The sequence below is a fragment of the Tetrao urogallus genome (genome assembly GCF_951394365.1).
Source record: "Tetrao urogallus genome assembly, chromosome: 3".
In the NCBI taxonomy this organism is placed as follows: Eukaryota; Metazoa; Chordata; class Aves; order Galliformes; family Phasianidae; genus Tetrao; species Tetrao urogallus.
Window position 1 is genome coordinate 28,227,688 of NC_136815.1, and position 22,034 is coordinate 28,249,721.

The 22,034-nt window shown below is 40.3% G+C and overlaps 1 protein-coding gene across 1 annotated transcript in view; it reads right to left on the reverse strand.

Annotated features, from left to right (window-relative positions):
• Window positions 1-18,468, reverse strand: part of ZC2HC1A (zinc finger C2HC-type containing 1A) — a gene marked incomplete at both ends in the record, with an annotated part of 29,348 nt that extends 10,880 nt beyond the window's left edge. Inside the window, 7 exons of the mRNA XM_079534040.1 lie at window positions 92-200; window positions 1,081-1,192; window positions 2,231-2,379; window positions 5,602-5,737; window positions 5,938-6,054; window positions 6,758-6,831; window positions 18,297-18,468. Coding sequence (XP_079390166.1) covers window positions 92-200; window positions 1,081-1,192; window positions 2,231-2,379; window positions 5,602-5,737; window positions 5,938-6,054; window positions 6,758-6,831; window positions 18,297-18,468 — 869 coding nt within the window. The remainder of the gene's footprint in view (window positions 1-91; window positions 201-1,080; window positions 1,193-2,230; window positions 2,380-5,601; window positions 5,738-5,937; window positions 6,055-6,757; window positions 6,832-18,296) is intronic.
• Between the last annotated feature and the right edge of the window lie 3,566 nt (window positions 18,469-22,034).

The window sequence follows — 22,034 nt, forward strand, 5'->3', positions numbered from 1 at the left end:
GAACAACAAAGAACAGCCCAAAGCCTCTTCTAGAACTAGTAGAAATAAATATGAAAAAAGCCATTAATGACAACATTAAATGAGAACTTACCCTGCTTGTGGGTTCACCATTCCCAATGAGTTTTTATGAGCTGGTGATAACGACTGAATTTTGCTGCCACTGGATCCAGCTGAAGACAATGCTTTACTTGAAGAGGAACCTTACAGTTGAAAGCAAGCAGGGAAATATAAGGAAGCATAAGATTTTGCTATTTGAAAAACACCCTTCCTTATAGATTTATTGTAAAATTCAAAACAATAGTTATAGAAGTATGAAAGTATTAACAAATATCAAGATACTAAGAAAAAAAATAACCAGGTGAGCTTCCAAAAGTTTATAGCATATATCTAATTGAGAACATTTTCTACTCTGATAAAAAATCGGATCTCAATTTCTTCAGAAATAAAGTCTAGAATATCAAAGTATCTAGAATATCAAACAGAATCCTATCAATAACTGAAATCATAGTAAGAGTAGTCTGTATAATTATAACATACATGGCTTGACTGTGTATTTTCACCAATTCACGATCACATTCAGCATACAAGTTAGTTGCAGAATGAAGCAAAAGAAATAGCTAATATGAAAGATCAGTATTAAGCAAAATTATGCATTTATTTCATGAACTGCTTTTACAGGTTTAATTTTCAGAGAATCTCCAATTTGACCTGATATACAAAACACAAGATTTCTACATGCTTTAGGGTCTTGCTGAAGAGGGAACAACCTGTCATTTCCAATCTATGTTCTCCCCATCTCCCCAGCATCTCTAAGGAACGGTGTAGATTTGAACAATGAAGTACAAAGCTATCATTTATGCAATCAGAAAAAATATCAGGCAACTAAAATATTAATTCTATCATGAAAGACAGAAACCATCTTATCCACTCTTGTAACACTGATCTCCTCCCATGAAGTTTTTACTCCTTCAGTTTAAATCACTTGGCAATGCTTTAGAAATCCTTCCAGCTATTTTACTACTTCTACTACATAGCCTGAAAAATAGTATTCAGAAAAGAAATGCAAAATTGCTAACATTCATTTCATACCTACAACTGCTTTGCTAACACCACTTGGCTGCGGTAGACGTGATGATGATGACGGTGGTGTTGACACTGCAGAAGGCATCTTCTTAACTGCAGCAGGCTTGTACTGTAACAAAATACAGCCTAGAAATTTAAGCAATGAAGTCTAACTATCTATGCAATATGACAGCTAGTTATTTCAGGCACTATGGGAAAACAAACTGAGTACTAGCAAATAGCTTGTTGGTACCTGGCTTAGACAAAAGGTTCCTACTAGCCTGCAGCCTTGTACATGTTGAGATATACTAGTGGGAAACATTGTCCAACCTAGTGGCTTTTGCTTGTTTGTTTCTCATTTAACCGCATGGTACGTTCTTTCCACTTTTCTAGTGCTTTTCTCATATATTCTTTTTTCGTAGATTTCTCAAGAGCTTAACATTACCAATTCTTTACCCGGTATTTTTAAAAAGATATTCCAGGGCAACATGTTAAAATAGGATTTGAAAGGCAAAAGTGATGTGTGTTCTCATTCAGTCCAATACTGATTTAGAATATAGTACAAGAATCACTAGACTAACTGCTTGTGTCTGTTTACTCTTCACAGCCTCCAAAAAAAACCAACTAAACAAACAAACAAAAAAACACCAAAAAACTTCTTCATTTGGTTCACCACGAAATGAAGAATCACACTTAAATCCTTCACTTGTTAATCCGCAAGTTAACAACTGCAGTCCTTAGCCTGATTTGCCTGAATTTTCTAAGCCTCTATTTAGCCAAATATAACAATGCTGTACCTTTATTTGCCTACTTAAGGAACAGTGTTGAAGTGGATTCAGAAGGCACAAAAGAAACGAAGCTTTGTTTGCAAACACTGCATTTATACTTCCTTCTGCTATCCTTATTGGTCATTTTTACAAGTCTTAATAATATTTGAAATAGTAGCAGCTGCAAAACTGAAAGCTATCATTTATCAATCTCTGATTGCAACTTTCATAAACAAAAACTTCTCCCATGCTTAGTGTCTAATTTAATAATATTATAGTGCATAAAATAATAAAATTACAGAAGAAAACAATTAATTCAATTTAAGCGCAACACAAAACATTTAACAAGCTTGATTTGATACCAAAAGCAAGTACAATTTAAGAAAAATATTGTAGTTCACCTGTGTTCGAGTAGGAACCTTCCCTTTGGTATCAGCTGCCAGTTTCCCCTTATTGGTAATTCGTGCTGCTTGTTCCTTACAGAAATTGATGTGCCTGTCAGCTGCATTTTCATTAAATCTCCTCTGACAATACGGACATTGAATGTAATCTTAAAAAAACAAAAGCATAATGTTAGTAATATGTTTTAAACAAGCGTTATAAAAAGTGTTTTGAAGTCTTTTAAAGACCAGCTCAAATCCCAGAGAAAATTAAGGTCTTTTGGTTTTGAAAATGAAATACACATTACTGGGGAAAAGATTACTGTGCAATGATGTTTCTTGCTTGATGATAAGAATGAGAAGAGCAGTTGAAGATCAGAGATAATTCATGTGAAAACAGGAATAATCTGAGAGATGCTATTCAGCATGGAGGGTAGCAAAACAGGTAGATGGAAATGGTTTGGAACTTATCTGGCAGAAAGTGCAGGAGAGGCTAAACAACAAATGACAAGTACAGTTCTGTTTGTTCAAGATAAGAAAGAACATTAATAACTTTCCCATACAAATAGCTAAAGACAATAAATTCTCTTTTCTCCTGTCATTTTGAAAGAATCGAGACGTATCAACTGCAATTCTTAAAAAAGGATCATTTAAAATAAATAATAACATATATATATATATAATATAGTCAACATTTCATGTTGTATAAGTATTTAAAGTATTACAAAATCCTTCACCTGAGTGTTAATAATATAGCCCTTAAAATGTACTGCCCCTGGACAGTAAATTGTTATAGTTCAGTTTCCAGTAGATATCTTAGCATCTAGAGATACGGATGTTTAATTCCTCAGAGTACATTATTCTAAGTCATGTAAATATCAAATTCAGAAGATGTGGGCACCATCACAGTAGTTTAAATTAGCATGTTCCCATGTGTTTTTATAAGTGCATTAAGGAAAACAAAGAAATGCAACAGTCACTGCGATCACAGACACATACAATCCAAAGTAAGACTGAGATTACATGTTACTACTCCAAACACAGCAGATCTGGATTACAGTTATCTCTTTTTATCCCTTTAAAAGAAGAAAATCTCGAATAGTTCAAAAGCTTAATGGTTGGAAAACCATGAATAGTGACCTGAAAAAGAGAGAGAAAGACTACAAGAAAAACATAGAAATCCGTCGCAGAAGTGATGGCATGGGAATCTCATGTGGCAACACCGATTGTTTATTTTTATGTAAACTACACTACTGACAGAATTCTCAAACATAAACTACACCTTAAGAGATGGAAACTCAGAAATTTAAAAAAAATTTAAAAAACATCGGTGGTCAAACCATGTTAGGACCAAACAGAAAGTATAAACATAAAATAAAAAAAAAAATAATCAATTAATCAAGCAATTATGGAAGCCCTGATAGCCTAGAGAAGACTTTCAAAGCTGACTAAAGTAAGTGAATCAGACAACAGAGGATTAACAAGTATTTTCTTAAGTATAAGGGATTGTATCTTTATCCTTTCATTAAATGCTTAGCACCAGGCAGCCACCCAGCTACCATAGAACAGTACAGCTGAGGTTGAAACAGATCTGTGGAGGCCATCTGGTGGAGGCCACCTGTGGAGGCCCTACTCAAGCAGGAACACCTGCAGCAGATTGTCCAGGACCAGACATTACCATCCAGAACAACTGTTAAGATTCAATGTAAACTCAATACAGTCCAAACAAATCAAAATAAATAGGCAATAAACATATGTAGCCAAGTTCAGTGAAAATAGGAATGACTTAAAATCCTTTTCAACATCATCAGGTTTTTCTACACTGTTTCTAAAGAAACATTGGAGCAGGCGATCAAAGAAGGAATAATACTGCCTATTTTGTTTTCCCAAACTCAAAGCAAGCAGTTAAAAGAAAAATATTCTGTATTGATATTTCCTACTTAAAGGAAAAGCAGTCTAACAGCTACCTAGAAGTAGGCGTACCAAAAACAGAGCTGAGTAGGAGAGGATGGATATACTGCATGATACACTGTATAATTCCTCTTTCTTCCCATACATAAAGTGAAAAAGGCAGAACTGTAGCTACTCTGCTCTGTTTTGTTGTTTGCAGGTTTTCGTTTTGTTTTGTTTTTGTGGGAAGAGTCCATAATTAACTGACACATCTTTGTTCCTGGTTCACTCCTTACCCACTGCAACAGGATGAAGCAAGGAGACTATAAATAATAAAGCATAGCTTGGGAAAGTGAAAAGGAAGGAAGATAAACAAAGGCATAATACTGTGCTCTTCCCAGTACCTCTTCACACTCAAGCAAAGTGAAGAGAGCAACTTTCTTTGCATCGCTTTTACTTGCATTCTTTTGCAGACTGGTGCCAAGGGAATCCTGCTTCAATAGCTTCTGCATGGCAAATTTCGTTCTGGTCTTCTCTTCTTGTAATTCAGAACCTACACAACTAACTTATTGATCTTTTCCATGATTAGGCCTGATGTTTCCTAGCATCCTGAATAATATGAGTCTTCACTTCGCAGTATGAATGCACAGCTACAGTCCTTATACTAGGACTAATGCATTTCCTGAGGAGAATGAAGGTGTAAACTACTGACATCCTCACAAGATCACAGACAGCCAGAAGCAAATAGATGATTTTTTATGTTTTTTCCCAGTCTTTCTGAAAATGACCACTGAGTTAATCAAATGGCTTACCACTTAAGACCTGAACAAAGATATTCTCCAACCTACAATCACATGACAGAAGTTCACTTAAAAGTGTTTTTCCCTTATTACCCCAGACTGCTTCCATATTTATCCTAACTCAAGGTCTGAGGGCACTGAAGAAATGTTACTCGCATATTAATACAAGTTCCACTGATCTCACATGTTCTAAAACACAAGCCTTCCCCAGTGCACGAGGAAGGATCACAAGCATGCCTAGAACAGTTAAGTACATACAGTGCAATTATGAAACTACATCTGAAATCAGAAAGAAATGGTAGACTACACTGGACAAACACACAGCTTTACAATATATAAAGGATGTAGATGTCCAGAATTGGCAGCCAATTAAAAAGAAACTTTGCACTGAGCTGTTCCGCTGCAGAAGATAGAAATAAGGTGCTGAAACAATTTGTACAACCTACAGTATGTAACATACTAGCAAGTTGGCTATAACTACCTTTTGGTGCATTAAAAACAAAGTAACAGGCATTGAAAACCACTCAGGACACTAGCCAGTCAGATCCAACAGTCATGAAAGAACATTTGCATAGGGATAACCAGATAGGAATCTTCAAGAACTCATGAATATTGTATTAAAAAAAAGTCCCCAATATACACAATTTTATATATTGTTTAAGTTACAAAAAAGTCTTTAAGGAACTCAATAGTTTTACATACCAGGGTCATATGATGGCGGAGGTGGTGGAGGAAGTTTTCCACCATCTTTAAGATTAAGTCCTTTAGCTGCTCGTATAGTGGCTATGAATTCCTCATGCTTTCGTCTCCAATTGGATGGCTTTTTGGGGGGTTCTGGCTAAGAAGTCAAAAAAAAACAAACCCCACAACTTTTTATGTTTGAAGCTCTTATTTCACGTTAAATACATTTATTATAAATTCATTCCAGATCCTTGTTGATAGATCTAATTATCACAAATTGCCAGCAGAAGTAAACCTTATTATAACGTATACATATTTTACCTAAAATGTTCATACAGGGAGTAAATTATAACATACCCGTGGCTTAAGAGGTTTTACTGTGGGAATGTCAGTTCCTTCTGCTCTCTGGCGGCTGGAATCGAATGTCTTCCTTTTCTTGGCAGAAGTTTTTTGGCAAATGGGTCCATGCTTTTTCTACAAATAGAAGAAGAAATTAAAGAGAAAGCAGAATTTATTTTTAGAAATATGTTATTAACATGTTATTTTCCTCTTTCTAGATGTGCCAATAAGCAAATGAGGCTCAGGTCCTGATGAGTAAGATTAGAGCGCTTTCACTCAAATTCCTATGCCAGCATTACTTTTTTTTAACAGACATACAGGAACTGGGGTATGGGGTCTGAGCAAGGAAGAGAAAGGGAGGCATCTGTATTTGCTCTTTACAAATAAAGAAACTGATAGGTTGTAGGCAGCATTGGTATTAAGAGGAAAGATGGATCAGAAACTGTCTGAAATTCATATTTATATTTAAGGACAATTCAATTTATATTAAGACTGAAGAGGCAGGAATTTTGAAAACTGCTAACAGAACACTTCATCTGCTAGGTAAGATGGAATGGTGTTAGGCCTTACATTTGCAGAGGCAAGGAATGATTCTGTGGCCCCAGAGAAAACGTCTTTGGAAGTGTCTAAATTTTCAGAATGTGACAGGATGCCAAAATACAATTAATCTTTAAATAGCTTCAAGACTGAGACAATGGGAATTGTTAACTTGAGAAAACAGAAGTAAAAACAGAAAAAAGCAATAATCTAGATCTTCTTTATTTAACTATTCTGATCACTGCTTAACTTTCATATCGACTTATCAAATGTAAAAGCCAACAGTGCTCATAGCACTTACCAGTGCTGCTGGAAAGAAAGTCCTTCCACAAATCCTACATGGCAACAGATCTCCAGTTTGCACTGCAATCTCACCTTAAAAAAAAAAAAACAAAAAAACATAGTTCTATAAGAAAATTTGTTTAAATTTGTACTAAAAAGAATTCTTTCTGGCTTGCTAACCTCATATACTTGGCAATAACAACAGCTGTCACTGTTAAAATATGTGTTCTTTGAACTGTGCAAAGACCGCATTGATCAGAAAGGAAAGGGAGATACACAACTCCTTACGTAACTTTTCAAAGCAGCCTGGCCCAGTAAAAAGTCAGCATGAATTCTAATGATCTAGAACGTGAGACTTTGCACCTTTAAAGGAATGCCTGCACAACAGCACGAAAAGGACTCATTCACACCAAGTCTCACTGACAGCCCGAACAGAAATGTGGAGAACAACAATTCTTAGTGAGGATGATGTCTTTGAAAGAGAACCACCTGTCAAAACATCACATAGAAGCCACATCTCATCACTTACTTCTCTCTATTAAGTTAAACTATTTCACTTTGCCTTAGAAAAATTCTTGAAGGCTATTTTTATGAGACATTTGATATAGGTTATAAGCTGACAGTTTACACAAACATTTCAGATCTTTCTATTAAAGCTCTGACTGATTCATAGAACCAGATTAAAAAAAAAAACAAGTCACAGTATCCAAGTTCCTTCAAGCCAGTATATTCATGTAGTATCTATTATATGATGGAGTTGAGGCAGAGATGAAAAGCTACATAAGGCTTATAAATGACATGTATCTATTATATAAAGCACTGTAACACAGTTATAGGAACATACGCATACGCATCAGTAGAGGGAGTAAATTTGGATCAAGCTTAAGATGTACTAGTTTCTTCCTCTGTACTCAATCTGAAAGTACAGCTCTTTGCCCTTTAGGCAAACTAGTGGCTGAAACTACAGAAGTTATAAACATAAGTTCAAAGTTCCTATTATTTTTTTTCCTCAGTTCCTCAGTAGTAAACAGTTTTCCAACTAAACATACATACACATCAATGAGGACCAGAGAATCAGTCCTATAGAAAATAGAAAGCTGAACAAAATGTTTCAAGGCAAGTAAATGCAGATTTGTCAACGGTTTACGGGCTGGTTTACGGGAATGGCTCCCAATTAATGCATTTTTCAAGTTTAAAGGTTGAAATTAAATGAGATTTCCAGTAGCAACCATTAAATCTATTTCTGCTACTTTTACGTACACATTAATTGTATGTAGTATATTAATTCATTGTATATTTTTACAACACAGTTTTTAAGAATTAAAAATCATACAGAAAGTGTTTTCCAGATGAACATGCTTCTGTATATATTGTGTCTTCATTAATTTACACACCTTTTCCATGTAGACACGAGTAGGCCCTTATTACAGCATAGCAGGACTGCACAGACAGTAACTGAGATGCGTAGTTTAAGTAATAATTAAGTTTCATTCCTGTAATCTAAACGCATTTGTATTTACACAAGTAGAGGGAAAGCAGGAAAGAAAGCATTCCAGGTAGATCTTGCTTTTCATCTATTCTTGCATCTGAGTTACACTTGCATATTAACAACACAAAACAGGAAAGGTTATTATTTTATTATTATTATTATTGTTGATGGTATCTTTCCAACGTTTGCTTTAAACAATCATACCTGAAATTTTTACCACAGGCCTGTTCCTTTAAACATTAATCACAAGTAGCAAGATGCAAACTTCTCATACATAGCTCTGACAGCTGGAACCTCCCTCATTGCTTTTCTCAAGGGTAAGCAAAGAGGCAGTGGTTGGAGGCACCCCTCAATTCTCCCAATCAAAAATACCAGATATGCACAGACTTTCTTGTTCCATTACTTCATTCTTCTGGATTCTCGGCACTCTTAATAGTGCTGACAGATAACAGTGCAAAGTCACTTCCATTTTAAAAAAACAAAGAACTTTATATTATGACATTTTCCTAATACAATTCTCAGATCTGCCAACAAGTGAGAGAGGCATTTCATAGAAATACAAAGTGACACCCTTTGTGTCTTCAAGAAATTGGCTGAAATAAATAACTATTCGCGATCTCATAATCAGGTGTATAGCATAATATTATAAGATTTGACTGAGAGATTAATTCTTTCAAATATCTGCCTTGGTGAATGAAGAATAGAATTACAGAAGTACTCAGGTTGGAAAGACCTTAAAGATCATCAAGTCCAACCACGACCCAACCTACTATCCTAACAATCCACAACTAAATCATGTCCCTGAGCACCACATCCAAATGGTTTTTAAACACATCCAGGGATGGTGACTCAACCTCCAGCCTATTCCAGTGCTTAGCAACCTCTTCTATAAAAAAGTTTTTCCTGATATCCAAGCTAAACTTACCCTGGCACAACTTAAGTCCATTTCCCCTCATCCTGCCACCAGTGAGAAGAGATCAACCCCACTCTCACTGTAGGCACCTTTCAGGTATTGGAAGAGAGCAATAAGGTCTCCCATCAGTCTCCTTTTTCCCAGACTAAACAGCCCCAGTTCCTTCAGCCTCTCCTCGTAGGGCATGTTCTCCAAGCCCTTCACGAGCCTTGCTGCCCTTCTTTGGATCTGCTCCAGCACCTCAATGTCCTTTCTGTATTGAGGTGCCCAAAACTGAACACAGTACTATGGATACAATCTAATACAGCACAATAGCTACATCTTCCACCATATTCTTCTTTTTACTGCACTTAGGAATTTATGTTTATATTTGAATTCACCATGAAAAAAAGCAGACTTGACAGATGCTCAGCTAATCCAGCAGTATTTACATAAGGCATTTCAACACATAACAAGTGCTAATTAGCACTCACCAGCTACAGTTACTGAACTCTATTTCCTTCCAGCATTCCTAACTCTCCTGTGCTGCTGGCAGGTACTCAGCCACATTCATCAAGAGCTACTGCCAAAACTTCCCCTGTAACACAGACCACTGACCCCAAACCCACTGTGTTTATCCCTTCACTTCTTCCTCATTGCTTTTTTATTCTTCAGTAAAAACAGAGAATTAAAAAATAAATCCATAACATGTTAACATTTCCTTTTTAAGAGCTCATGAGCTTTACAGAAAGGTGAGTAACATCAACATGAAACCTGCTGATTTTAAAATAAATGATGGCAATAAAATTGTGAAATTGTGAAAAAAGTTGGTGAGTTTGCCTTTTTTTTTCCTCCTAAAGGCAATAACATACAATACCTAGCACTTGTTACACATAAGGTATGCAATTAACAAGAGACAAAATTATTTTTTTCTCGCTCGTCCAAAGTTGCATTTACATCACAACTAACTTCAGCAAGGTTTTCCCTAAAGTAGCAATTCGAAATGTAACAGCAAATGGCAGTCCATAGGGATCTCTTTTCCTGATTAAGGCACTCCTCAATGCATTTAAGGCTTAAAAGCAATAACAAGTAAGAATAAATCAAACAGCAGAATCCATTTATTAAGGAGCACAAGCTGACAGTTCTGGTACTGTATGAGTTCTGTGCTGTATGAGCACCCAGGACAGCTCTGCAGAGGAACCTCCACAGCTGTGCACTGGAACTCTCTCCTATCACTATCACTATCCATCCTGGGCTGTAAAACACTGTGAGGAAAAGATCCTCCACCATGGCCTTCAGGCAAGGCCGATGAGAAGCACGCCACCATCCCAACACCATCAAAACCACTGACAAGATAAGAAGGGAAGGGAAAAGGAGTACAGCAACACACGGAATAATAGAGATGCAAGTAAGAAAGGTAATAGATTCAACTTGGTTGTATGGGAAAGAAGATAAAATAGAAAGGTAACACCTGAATCAAGAAACACAAGAAAGGGTTTACTTGGCACATGAGTAGGACAATAGAAATTGGCTCTAAGATAGCATCACAGCAGTTTGTGAATTTTTGTTCAGTCTTCTTTGAAGTCTGGCAATAGTGCAGAGATATCACCAGTAATTTATGTGCCAATTTTAAACATGAATAACATCCGTTTATTTAAACAGTAATAATTACATCATTTTGTAAGAAAATTATGTTCAAGATGGTCATGTATACACCAATAAAAGAAGTATTTTCATTGAATATTGCCAGAACTATGACACGCAGGTTTACACCCAATTCTACTGTCTGCCTGAGACCAGGTCTCAAAAACAGAGATCAACCTACTAAGATGTTGGTTGTCAATCATTAAGTCATCAGATTGTTGCAGCTTTGTTCATAAATCTCCCAATCTCATGACCAAATTCATCCAAATTCACCACTTGCATTTCTGAACAATCTTTCATTTTTCATTTCTTTTTCTACCTGCACATGAATAAGTTACCCCACACATTCCTTTCAGATGTGGTCACAGTCTAGTTTCCTGTACTTTCTCTTCTCAAGGCTGGAGTTTTGCTGAGAAGTCTGGGTGGACCTCAAAGGCTGACAATAGAGCCTCACAGAGCCCCTCAGGCAGCACGGGGCTTTTAGTTCAACTACAGATGAATTTAAACTTCTTTGAAAGCTAGATTTCTAGGGAACAGATTCTCTTCTTCCCACCACATTCAAACACAGCAACTGATTTAGAGTAGAAACTACAAGCTGTCAGTTCCCAGATTTATCTTCTGTTGTACAGTAATGTGTGGGCCCACAGAAACATACAAGTTTGATTTGATGCAGTCCCAGCCATAAGGTTAGCTCCTACTGTCATGCTGAAGAAACAAGCAGTTGTGTAAAATAGCCTGCATACTGAGGAGCAGAAGCCTTCAGTACTGCTGAGCAGTTAATAAATGAAGTTTCACTACAGCTTACACTTTTGGAAAGCTGTGCGTTTCCATGTACGTCTGCACATACTTAGATATAAGGCGCAGGATGCTCCAAAGAAATAAGACTACAAAGATTAAAGCAATACTTGGTCTCAATAACAGTATTTTGTAATGTTATGAGACCTGTTTGATTGCCCTTCTAAGCCTTTAATTTATCTGCAGCAATGACAGTACTAAATGACTTTGGCCAGACAACTGTAATAACAAGAACCACCAGGTGCCACTGCATTCAAACGTGCAGAAACACTCTGGTAAGAATTCCAACTTTGGCATTACCTACTTGACAAGTGGTCTGCAAATACTGAAAGACATTTGTGGAAGAGTGCATGCCAAATTTCCCTGGAAAATTGAATGTATTGTTTTTGGCACAACTCCCATCCCCAAAAGCCAGTTATTTTGTGCTTAAATCCATATGCTTCAGCTACCAAAAAAACCCCAGTCTCATTGACTGGGGAATTGTACCATCAATGCACAACACCATTTCCTGGTGGCAGACTCCAACATATGTCAGCTAAGCAGCACTGACCTGGTGCTGAAATGACTGAAAAAACAGAATATTAATTCTACAAGTTTTTGTCTGAAGCAAAAATGAAAAAAATAAAATCAAACATCATTCTGCTTAACAATGGGCAGTACTTTGCTGAACTCTGATGATGGAAACGATTTACACCCCAACCTAGCCCTTAGTAGCTCATGCCACTCACAAATACACAGGAAGAAAAAGCAAGAGGAAATCATAGTAAGGTCATTCTTTACTATTCAGCCTTCTTGCATAATTCAAAGTTTTTAGGCCATCAGGTTTTTCACAATAAGTAGTAAACCAATCTACTTCTACCAACTTTTTACATGGTCTAATAGTAATAAGACAAGGGGGAATTGCTTCAAATCAAAAGAGAGGAAATTTAGGGGAGATGATAGGAAGACATTTTTTACTCTGAGGGTGGTGAGGCACTGGCTGCCAAGACAAGCTGTGGATGCTCCCATCTCTGGAGATGTTTAAGGCCAGACTGGATGGGGCTCTAGGCAGCCTCATCAGCTGGGTGGTGATCCTGCCCACAGCAGGAGTTTGGAACTAGGCGTTCTTAAAGGTCCTTTCCAACCCAAGCCATTCTATGATTCTGTCTACTTCTATCTCTGCCTGACTTCAGAGGAGAGATTAATTCTTTTTTACTACTGTATTGACAATGGAGTCTAATCTTGTGTAAACCTGTCACTTCTGCTTACTAAAGATATCAGAAAGCAGCAAAACTTCAACTCCTTCAAGCTGAAAAGCTTCAGTGAGGCTTTCATAGTACCTCCTGCATACTCCTCTATCAGCTCTCCAGCCTGACAATGCAAGTGTACTATATTTGTCAAAATTACTGTTATTGTAACGAACATGAGTCTGATTATGGCGAGTTCTGTATTACTTCCTTGAAAATAACATGTTGAGGACAACTACTCTGCCTCAGAGTGACAACCTGGAGGAGGATTCTCTGAATAAGTTCTTTTTGTGACTGAGAAGTGAATTGCACACGGTCTAGAACAGTAACACAGGCACATGCAAAACGTGTATCATGATGCGTTACACTTCTCTGTAACTCTCTACCCTTTCTTCTTCCCTTTCTCATCTGAAGCATAACTTCCAATGTGAAAACATGCTGATGTCACACTAAATATCTTCCTGAAACTACTTTTCCCCACTCCTATGTGACACTTCCAAGCAGATCCCTAAACAGGACAAAGTCTTCTCTCCTCAAGGCCAGGGTCCTGATTCTCCTTCTTGCCCTCTCTTCTCAGGACCCTGAATGCATTCACCTGATGACCAACACATTTATGGCTGCCCTGACCTTCACCCCTGCAGGCAATGCTTCCTTATTCATGCTGTGAGGTCCAGCAGACTTTTCCACATCTATCTTCACCTGGGTCAGGAAGTCGTCACTGATATACATCGAAAGCCTTCTGGACTGCTCATATTCTGCTGACTTGTTCCTCCAGCTAATAACGGTGGGTAAAATCTCCTGTGAGGGCCATGGCTCCTTTCACCTATCTGAAGAGGACTTCTTCTGCCTCATCAAGTGGCTTGTAGCAGACATACAAATACGACAGTTCCCATATTGCTCTGCTTGCTATGTTTGATCCTCTCCAATCCCACAGTAAGGCTCCACTGCTCTCCCACACAAAGGCAACCTCTGCTTGCCATCTGACTGGTTCTTCCTGCACAGCCTGTACCCAACCACAGTGCAGCAGACACTGCCACGTTCCTGTGGCCCCAGTGACACTGCAGTCCTGCAGCTGTGCACAGATCTCCAATTCCTTCAATTTGTTCCACACACTTGAGCATGGGTGTGCAGGCACTTTGGAGAAGCATTCAGTTGTGACACACAAAAAACCATGAGAGCTTCCCCTTCAACGCATACCACATCAAAACCTAAGGCAATTAAATAGTTCTGCATGATCGATCTGACTTCCAAACACGCTATTTGATCTTCTGTTAATGAGCTTTAACATCAGCTAGTCACCACTAGAAATCACATGACTTGCAAAATCTATGCGTGGTTGAAGAATTGTGCTGACAGTAAGCAGGTAGCCAGACGCAGCCCGGCCTCCTCACGCTGACCTTCACTCTGCCAGCCTTGCATTGACAGCCCCAAAACATTTCATTTCAGTTTCTTTCCTGAAACATAAGCACTAATCAAAAATAAAAATAAAAAAGGTGTCAAAAAACTAAACTTGTCCATGGTAATTCAGTGTATTAAATGTAATAATTATATCGCTTACCAGAGGGGCAAACACGTGTAAAACACAGCAGTACAATGCAAAGTTACTTATTATGCTTTAATAACTACTAGAGTAGCACATTCTTAAAAATCTATACATTTATGTTAGTCTTGGATTTCAGATGACAGCAGTTTCCAGCTTGCTGATTTAAGAATCATAACATTTATTTTTCCTTCTCTCAGACAAATTAGATACTTTCAGGAGAAAAAAAGAAAAAGCCAGAATGTTACAGAAATGCAGCTTAAGAAAATGGCTGCCAAAGTAAGGAAGCTGCAGTACACATCCAGAGGTAAGGCAAAGATGTACACCAAAGGGAAAGGAAGCTCACATATTTCTGTTTTGAAAACAAAGTAATAATTTCCTACAGCATAAGGAAAATAATAATAAGGCAAAGGAAGCGGGCATTGGCTCACTCCCAAACTGAAAGCAAGCACATGCACTTGCACCCAGTGGTCATGTTACTAATACTAAGCCCCAAAGTATTATGCCTCAACTGTTTGCGGTGGGGTCTCAGACATTATCAGGGTAAGTGAAAGGTCCAGAAAAAAAAACGATCCTTCAGCACAGTCCTCAGCTCCCAGGAGATGCTATACAGCAAGCTTTATTAGTAACAGTCCGCAGGGGCACACCCAGACTGCTCAGAGCCTGAAAGCTTAATGGCAGTAACAGATCCTGCTTAGTGTGTGCAGGGGAAGCTTCAGGCTACAGCCCGCAGCCACCCATCCCCTTTGAGCCCTCCCTAGCTGCTGGGGCTTTGTGGGTGCTGCCTTCATCCACAGCTGCCCCGTGCCCTTCACCCTCCAGGCAGCAGCCATTCTGACCTGCTGGGATGGCTGTGAACAAGTGTGGGAATAAGCATTTCTTCAGCTTCGGCAGCTGCTGCCAGCACCCTCCCAGAAAAAAAAACAAGAGCCTAAGAGTGCAGCTGATTTAATGCCACCATTGGACTGTTCCTGTTCAAGTGAGGAATTCAGTGCTTGGGCCCCTCCTCCATCATCCTCAGCAAAGCACAGGGATAACTGCACTGATGTGACAGCCCTTCTCCTGCCATCCAGCAGTGAGAGCCACTAGCACACACCAAACCATGGCAAGTGGCCTTCAGACTCAGCACACACCAGGTTACCCAGGGCAGGGCTTTTAACTCACCTTAAAGATCATTGCTTCCTGCGGTCATTGCTCTCAGTACATTCTCCAGGAAATTAAACAAATTAAACAAATGAACTGAAGAACAGTCAAACCCACACAGGCTACAAAGTAATAAATGTCAAGTCAGGAATCCGAGATACAACTTTCAAAGCATGTAACAAATTTGTCACTCGAAATGTGCGCACTGATTCCTTTGTACAAAGCTTTGTAGTTCTAAATGTGACTTTCAACACCAGTCTAGTAATATAACAGTACTGGTAGACAACTGAAAAAATAAAGCAGACATCAAAAAACCAGCACAAGTGAACTTTGAAAGCAACATTTAAGTTGTACGGAAAGCTACTTTGCCATTTCACTGAACATTTAAACTTGTGCATAGTGAGAAAAACGCAGTCACAACATAAAAAGTACTATTCCACTTCTTAAATGTCACTAATGCAGCTCAACAAGCCAACTAATACACGTTCAACTCTTCACATAATGGAAAGAATCATTACAAACTGTGTAAACTTACTTCTTATTAAAAGCATGCTTGAATTGTCAGAAATAAAACAGATCTCACCTCAACGTTGCTGAGCTTCAGAAAATAAAGCATCAGCTTCTGAAGGCAAGAAGTCCTGGGCAGGCAATTCATGCCTGAGGGCCCTTCCACCACCACAAAAACACACCAGGAGAATGCAGCCAAAAGCCAAAGTCCTGCCCTGCACCCTAATTATATCCCTCACCTCACAACTGCCCAGACCAGCTGCACAAATCAGCCCTGGGAATTGGTTTTGCTGAGCCCTAACCCCAGACAAGGAGCAGGCTGAGCCGGATTTCAGGAGCAGTCCTTGCTTCCATGCTGGATGAATGACTGGGCAACTGTGCTCTTTAACACAAATTTAATCCAAAATCGCAACCAACAACTTTCTTCTGAGTCACTGGTGAATCAGAGACAGAGAGAAAAGCACAACATCTAGCAAAATAATCCATCTTTACTGTTGGTTTTGCCTGTTTTCCTCTCTTGGGGCCATCTTCCCATATGAACGTCATTAGAGCCTACCTTAATGTTCAAAAGAGATGTCTTAAACTGAAAAACCTGTATACAAAAGCTCTGTGTACTTATGTACACTGCGGCTCTAGGAGCACTAATAGTTTGTGCTTTGATAAAAGAAAAAAAAAAAGCAGTATTTTGTGTTTTGGCAATGTTCAAAGACAGGAAAGTAGTACAAACTAACCCCAAAAGATGCAGAAAAGCGTATTACTTAATTTCAAAGAAGCTAGATAACAGTGTGGGATATGAGTCTTCAGAACAAAGGTCATCTTGAATTTTAGAAATGTCTCAATACCCATGCTATGCTCAAATTGATCTTGAGTGCTCAGAAGGAACATTCCATGCCACGGAAAACAAAATAACTCTGATAAGCTCTAGCTTTTGAAAGTGATTTCAAACAAGGGCTGAGTAAGCATGAGAGCCTACAATTCAGAAGTTCTTCTTCCCACCACTGCCTATATCTACTGAAACAACAGAAATGTAACTCTTCTCCAGAAGGCACACCAACCAGCAGACAGAACAGGGAGAAATCCAACCCAATAATGTCAAACTTTCTTAGCCTTCTGTAATCTGTAGATGACCATTCTCCCTACCCTCTGTTATGAAGCTACTGGAGCTTATACAACACAGCTGGCATAGCTGGCTTCATTAAATCAGCTCACAGCCAAATCAATTGATGGATGGGCTGCAGATAATACGCAGTCCCAACTGCAAGCAAACATGCAGCTGACTCAAAACCAAAGCAAGCTTCCCCCTTCTGGGCAGGCAGCATAGGATCGTCATCAGTCAGAGGCAAAACAAAAAACAAAAAAAAAAACCAAACCCAAAATATTATTTGATAAACTGCTGGACATCACCTTTCAAATCTCACTAACAGGTAAGGCGTAAGAACAAATTAAATAACAGAAAACCTCTTGGGATTTTAATGCCAAATAATGCTGCCCTGATGTATAGTCTTGCTGAAGTCACTGCTCATAGGAGAAGAGCCTGATGACCATAACATCTATGGTTAGGACATAGAGAAAGGACAGACGCTCGCTGTGAGTGACACCAGTGCTTGGAGGGACAAAGGACAAAGGCTAGCTAATGCTCACCCCTGTTTAAACACGCAGTTATTGCCTGCGAAGCTCAGCATGGGAGCCTCAACGACTGTTTTGTGACAATTACTCAGAACAAGGCTGCATTTTTTCTTAATATGGTTACAGCAGCTCATCAAACGCAGTAATGGCAGATTTACTAAGCGTTCTAAGGCAAGCTGCAACTTCTTAAGTTCCAGGCTGGCATTTCACTGCAACGGATGGTCGGAAGGGTGATGATATCTTCACCGAAGCAACTGGCGCGGGATAAAGTTGCAAATACTCTGTCAGCAAACACACACCTCGTTTTCGCGGCACCGAGCACTCCCCAGGAATTACGGCTGTACCATGACTTCATCCTCCGTGAGCAAAAGCAGAGAAGCGGGCACAGCCTCCCCGCAGCAGCGTCCCCCGAGCGCCAAGCGGGCGGCGGAACCGCCCAGCCCGCCCGCCGGGCTGCGGCAGCGGAGCGGAGCCGGGGACAAAGCGCGGCCCCGCCCGCCAGCATCCCCAGCCCGCCCGGACCCACAGCCTCTCTCCCCCGCTCGCCGACCACCGAAGCGTGCCCGGCTGCGCTCCCCAGCACTACGGCGCGGCGAGGCCGGGCTCCGAACGAGGGGAAAGCGGCGCCCGGCCCGCAGCTCCCGCCGCCACCGCCCAGACGCGCCCGCAGCACCACGAAACCGGAGCGTGGCACACCCCGAGCGGTTCCCGCTGCCCCGCCGGACGGCTGGGGCCTTTCTAGCCGCCCCCCACCGCTGCCCCTCACCTTCCAGCCCTTCCATGGCTCGCCCCGACCGCCAGCGCCCAACCCAGACCCGCTCCGCCGCCGCTGCTGTGGCAACGCCGCCACCTCCCGGCCCGCTAACATCCGCCGCTCCCATTGGGCGGCCGGAGCGGGCGGGACGGGCCTCACCGCCCCTCGGGGCCGCAACGCCGGGCTGGGAGTAGAGCGGCTTGCCGCCTTCCTCTGAGCGGCTCCCGGCTGGCAGGGGGGGGAAGGGGTTGGGCTGAGGGCACGGCTGCCGGTGTGTGGTGCGCTGCCCTTGCTGGTGTGAAAACACGGGGCAGCCGAGTGAAAAGCACGAAAAATGTTTTTTGTGTTTGTAGGCAGTGGGTTCCTCGTCCTTTCCTCTTCATTAAACAGGCACACATGTGAAGGAAATGAATATAGAATCATAGAATAGCTTGGGTTGGAAGGGACTTTAAAGATCATCTAGTTCCAACCCTCCTGCTGTGAGCAGGGTTGACAGCCACTACATCAGGCATCAGACCAGGCTGCCCGGAACCCCATCCAACCTGGCCTTGAACACCTCCAGGGATGGGGCCCACAGTCTCTCTGGGCAGCCTGTACCAGCACCTCACCACACAGCAAAAAGCTTCCCCTTACATCTAATCTTACCACCATTAGTTTAAAACCTCATTCTCCCGTTGTCATAACACTGTCTACCAATGTAAAAAAAAAAATAAAATTTTCCCTTTATAATATCCCTTTAAATATTGGAAGGCCATAATGAGGTCACCCTAGAGCCTTCTCCAGACTGGACAAGCCCTGGACCTTCAACCTGTTTTTGTAGGAGAGATCCTTCAGCCTCTGATCATCCTTGTGGCCCTTCTCTGGAAGCTCTTCACATCTTTCACGTGTTGAGAGCCTGGAAAAGGACGCAGTACTCCAGAAGGGTCCTGCAAAGGTCAGAGTAGAGTGGGACAATCACCTCCCCACCATTGCTGACCATCTGTCTTTGATGCAGCCCAGAATACAGTTAGCCTTCCAGGCTGCAAACACACATTGCTGACTCATGTTATGTCTTTCATCTGCCAGGACCCCCAAGTCCTTCACAGCAGGGCTGCTCTTAAGTTCTTCTCCCAGTCTATATATATATATCTAGAATTGCCTGGACCAAAGTTCAACATCTTGCACTTGGCTCTGTTGAACCTCACTAGGTTTACCAGGACCTTTTGTGTTTATCGGGGTCCCTTAGGGTGGCGTCCCTTCCTTCTCCCTTATCAACTATACTACTCAGTTTGGTGTCACCTGCAAGCTTACTGAGGGTGCACTCAATCCCATCATCTATGTCACTCATAAAGATGTTAAAGAGCACTGGTCCCATGCTGGACCCCTGGGGGACACTGCTCATCACTGCTCATCTGGAGAACAATCCTCTGGCTGTGGCATTCCAACCAGTTCCTTATCCACTGAGATTCTCTCATGCTACAAGATCAACAGGCTACAAGGCCCGCTTTTGGAAAACAATACCACTGAACTGTCAGTGACTATGCTTTTGTGGTGCTTTTTACCAGAGCTCCTTTTGATCTGTTAAAACTTCACATCTATAGCAATAAAAGCATTTCAATAATTTTTTAGGATTACTTTTTAAGCTCCTTTACTTGTCTTCGTGATGACAAACAACTAATAAAATTTCTCAGTGTAAACAATAATAAATCTTACCAAAATTATTTCTGTCTTTTCTGTGCACTTTGAAATCATATTTCCTTGTCCATAGGATCACTGTTACGATAACATGAGCTCCACAGATCTAAGTGCTGCATGCCCAACACTCAGCATGTAAACTATGACAAGTATATGTTTAAATCATCCACTGTGTCAAAATTTTGCAGTAACTCTAGCTGCAGTTTCTCTGGGTGATTCAGAACCATGCTGAAAATGCATTTCAAATTTGCCTTTGATCTGTGGAGTTCATGCCTGTAAAATTACAGGCCCTGGCAGAAAAAAGCTGTTTGCCACTATGCTGCAGAGACCTAACGCTTGCAAATTGTCCATTAAATCTTTGTCATAAAACTTGAAAGAGCCAAGGTTTGTCATAGTTGCCAAATGCTGGCTGCTTACCTAGCTATGAGAGTAGCAAACAGAAGTTCACTTTCTTTTGTGATATTTCCATACTTCTGGGCTGAAAACTCAAAAGCAGAGGCTTAGGGTAATCTCATCTTTCAGCAGACAAATCCTTTATAATGAAACCATAAGCACAACTTTTATCCTGTGTTTGCAATGTAGTGAATAGTTTGTATTAGAAGATCGTTTGGCTTGGTTTGGTTTCTTGTTTCTCTTTGAAAAGTGTGGTTATTTTTATTAGCAACCAGAGCAGAAGATGACTTCATCTCATCCAGTTTTAAGGGTCTACAACATGGTGAGCTGAGCTAATTGTCAGATTTCCTATTATAGTCAATAGGAATTTGTTTTTGTAGATTATGTATTCTGTGGGATGAGAGTGAGATCCATCTGGCCAAACAGACTGCCTGTTTCAGGGTGACATGAATCAGAGCCCAGCCTCTAGCCAGAGGAAGAATTAGACTTACTAACTCTGCGCTAACTACAAAGTGAAGAGGTATTAGTGCCAGGTGACGAGCTCAGATGTAGACAACACCCACATTAGAGTAGTCAAATTCTACCTTAGATGTCTTCAGACTGGATCCTGTACTGGAAATAGATGTACTGCTTAGTTTTGCTCTGCCAAGGTGCGATTGACTGACTGTGTCATTTCATTACTCATCTGGGAAGTGAAGGACGTAAGAAATGACTTACAAAGCTAGTAGGCAAGTGGCTGTTCTGCAGCAAAGCTGAACAATTCTCCTGTTTCCTGTGGCTGGTGTATGAACTTCTGTTGTGCAAATATGCACATGGACAGAATATCTTAAAGGATGCCCAATGCTGGGTCTTTCAATTGTTGTAAATATACTCTATTTTACGTATTGGAACAAAACAAACAAACAAACAAAGAAAACAACAACAAGGAAGAAAAAAAAAAAAACAAAAACAACCATGCCTATACTACTTTGCTCTAGACTTACTACTCCAAAAGCAAGTCTGACAATTCTATAATATTTAGGATTTCCTTTCCAAATTATATGCTAAATCTATTAATTACTGGTTTGCAGTTTGTCTTCTTTTGCCATCGTTGGTTTCTAGTTTAAATATTTTCCTCATTGTTTATCTCTTTGATGTATTTATAGGCAATTAGCCTATGTTCTGTTCCAGTATTTGCCTTGTTAGCCTAAACAAAGTAGAGCTCTTCTGAACTGTCTTCATAAACTTCCTTTCCCGTTTCAATAGTCATCGCGGTACCCTTTCTTTTCCACCAACCTATACCACATTAGTTCATATTTAGCAGAATTACAGAATCAGAGAATCATAGGTGTTGGAAGGGACCTCTGGAGATCATTGAGTCCAATGCTCCTGCTAACGCAGGTTCCATACAGAAGGTTACATAGGAAAACATCCAGGTAGGTTTTGAGTATCTCCAGAAAAGGACACTCCACACCTTCTGTGGGCAGACTGTTCCAGTGCTCTGTCACCCTCAGAGTAAAGAAGCTTTTCCTCATTTTGCATGTGATCAGTGTCTTACTGTAAATATCTGCTAGAGTTCTTCACCTCTGATGGGAGTATTTCTACTAATGCATCTTAGGTTACATTTGCTATGC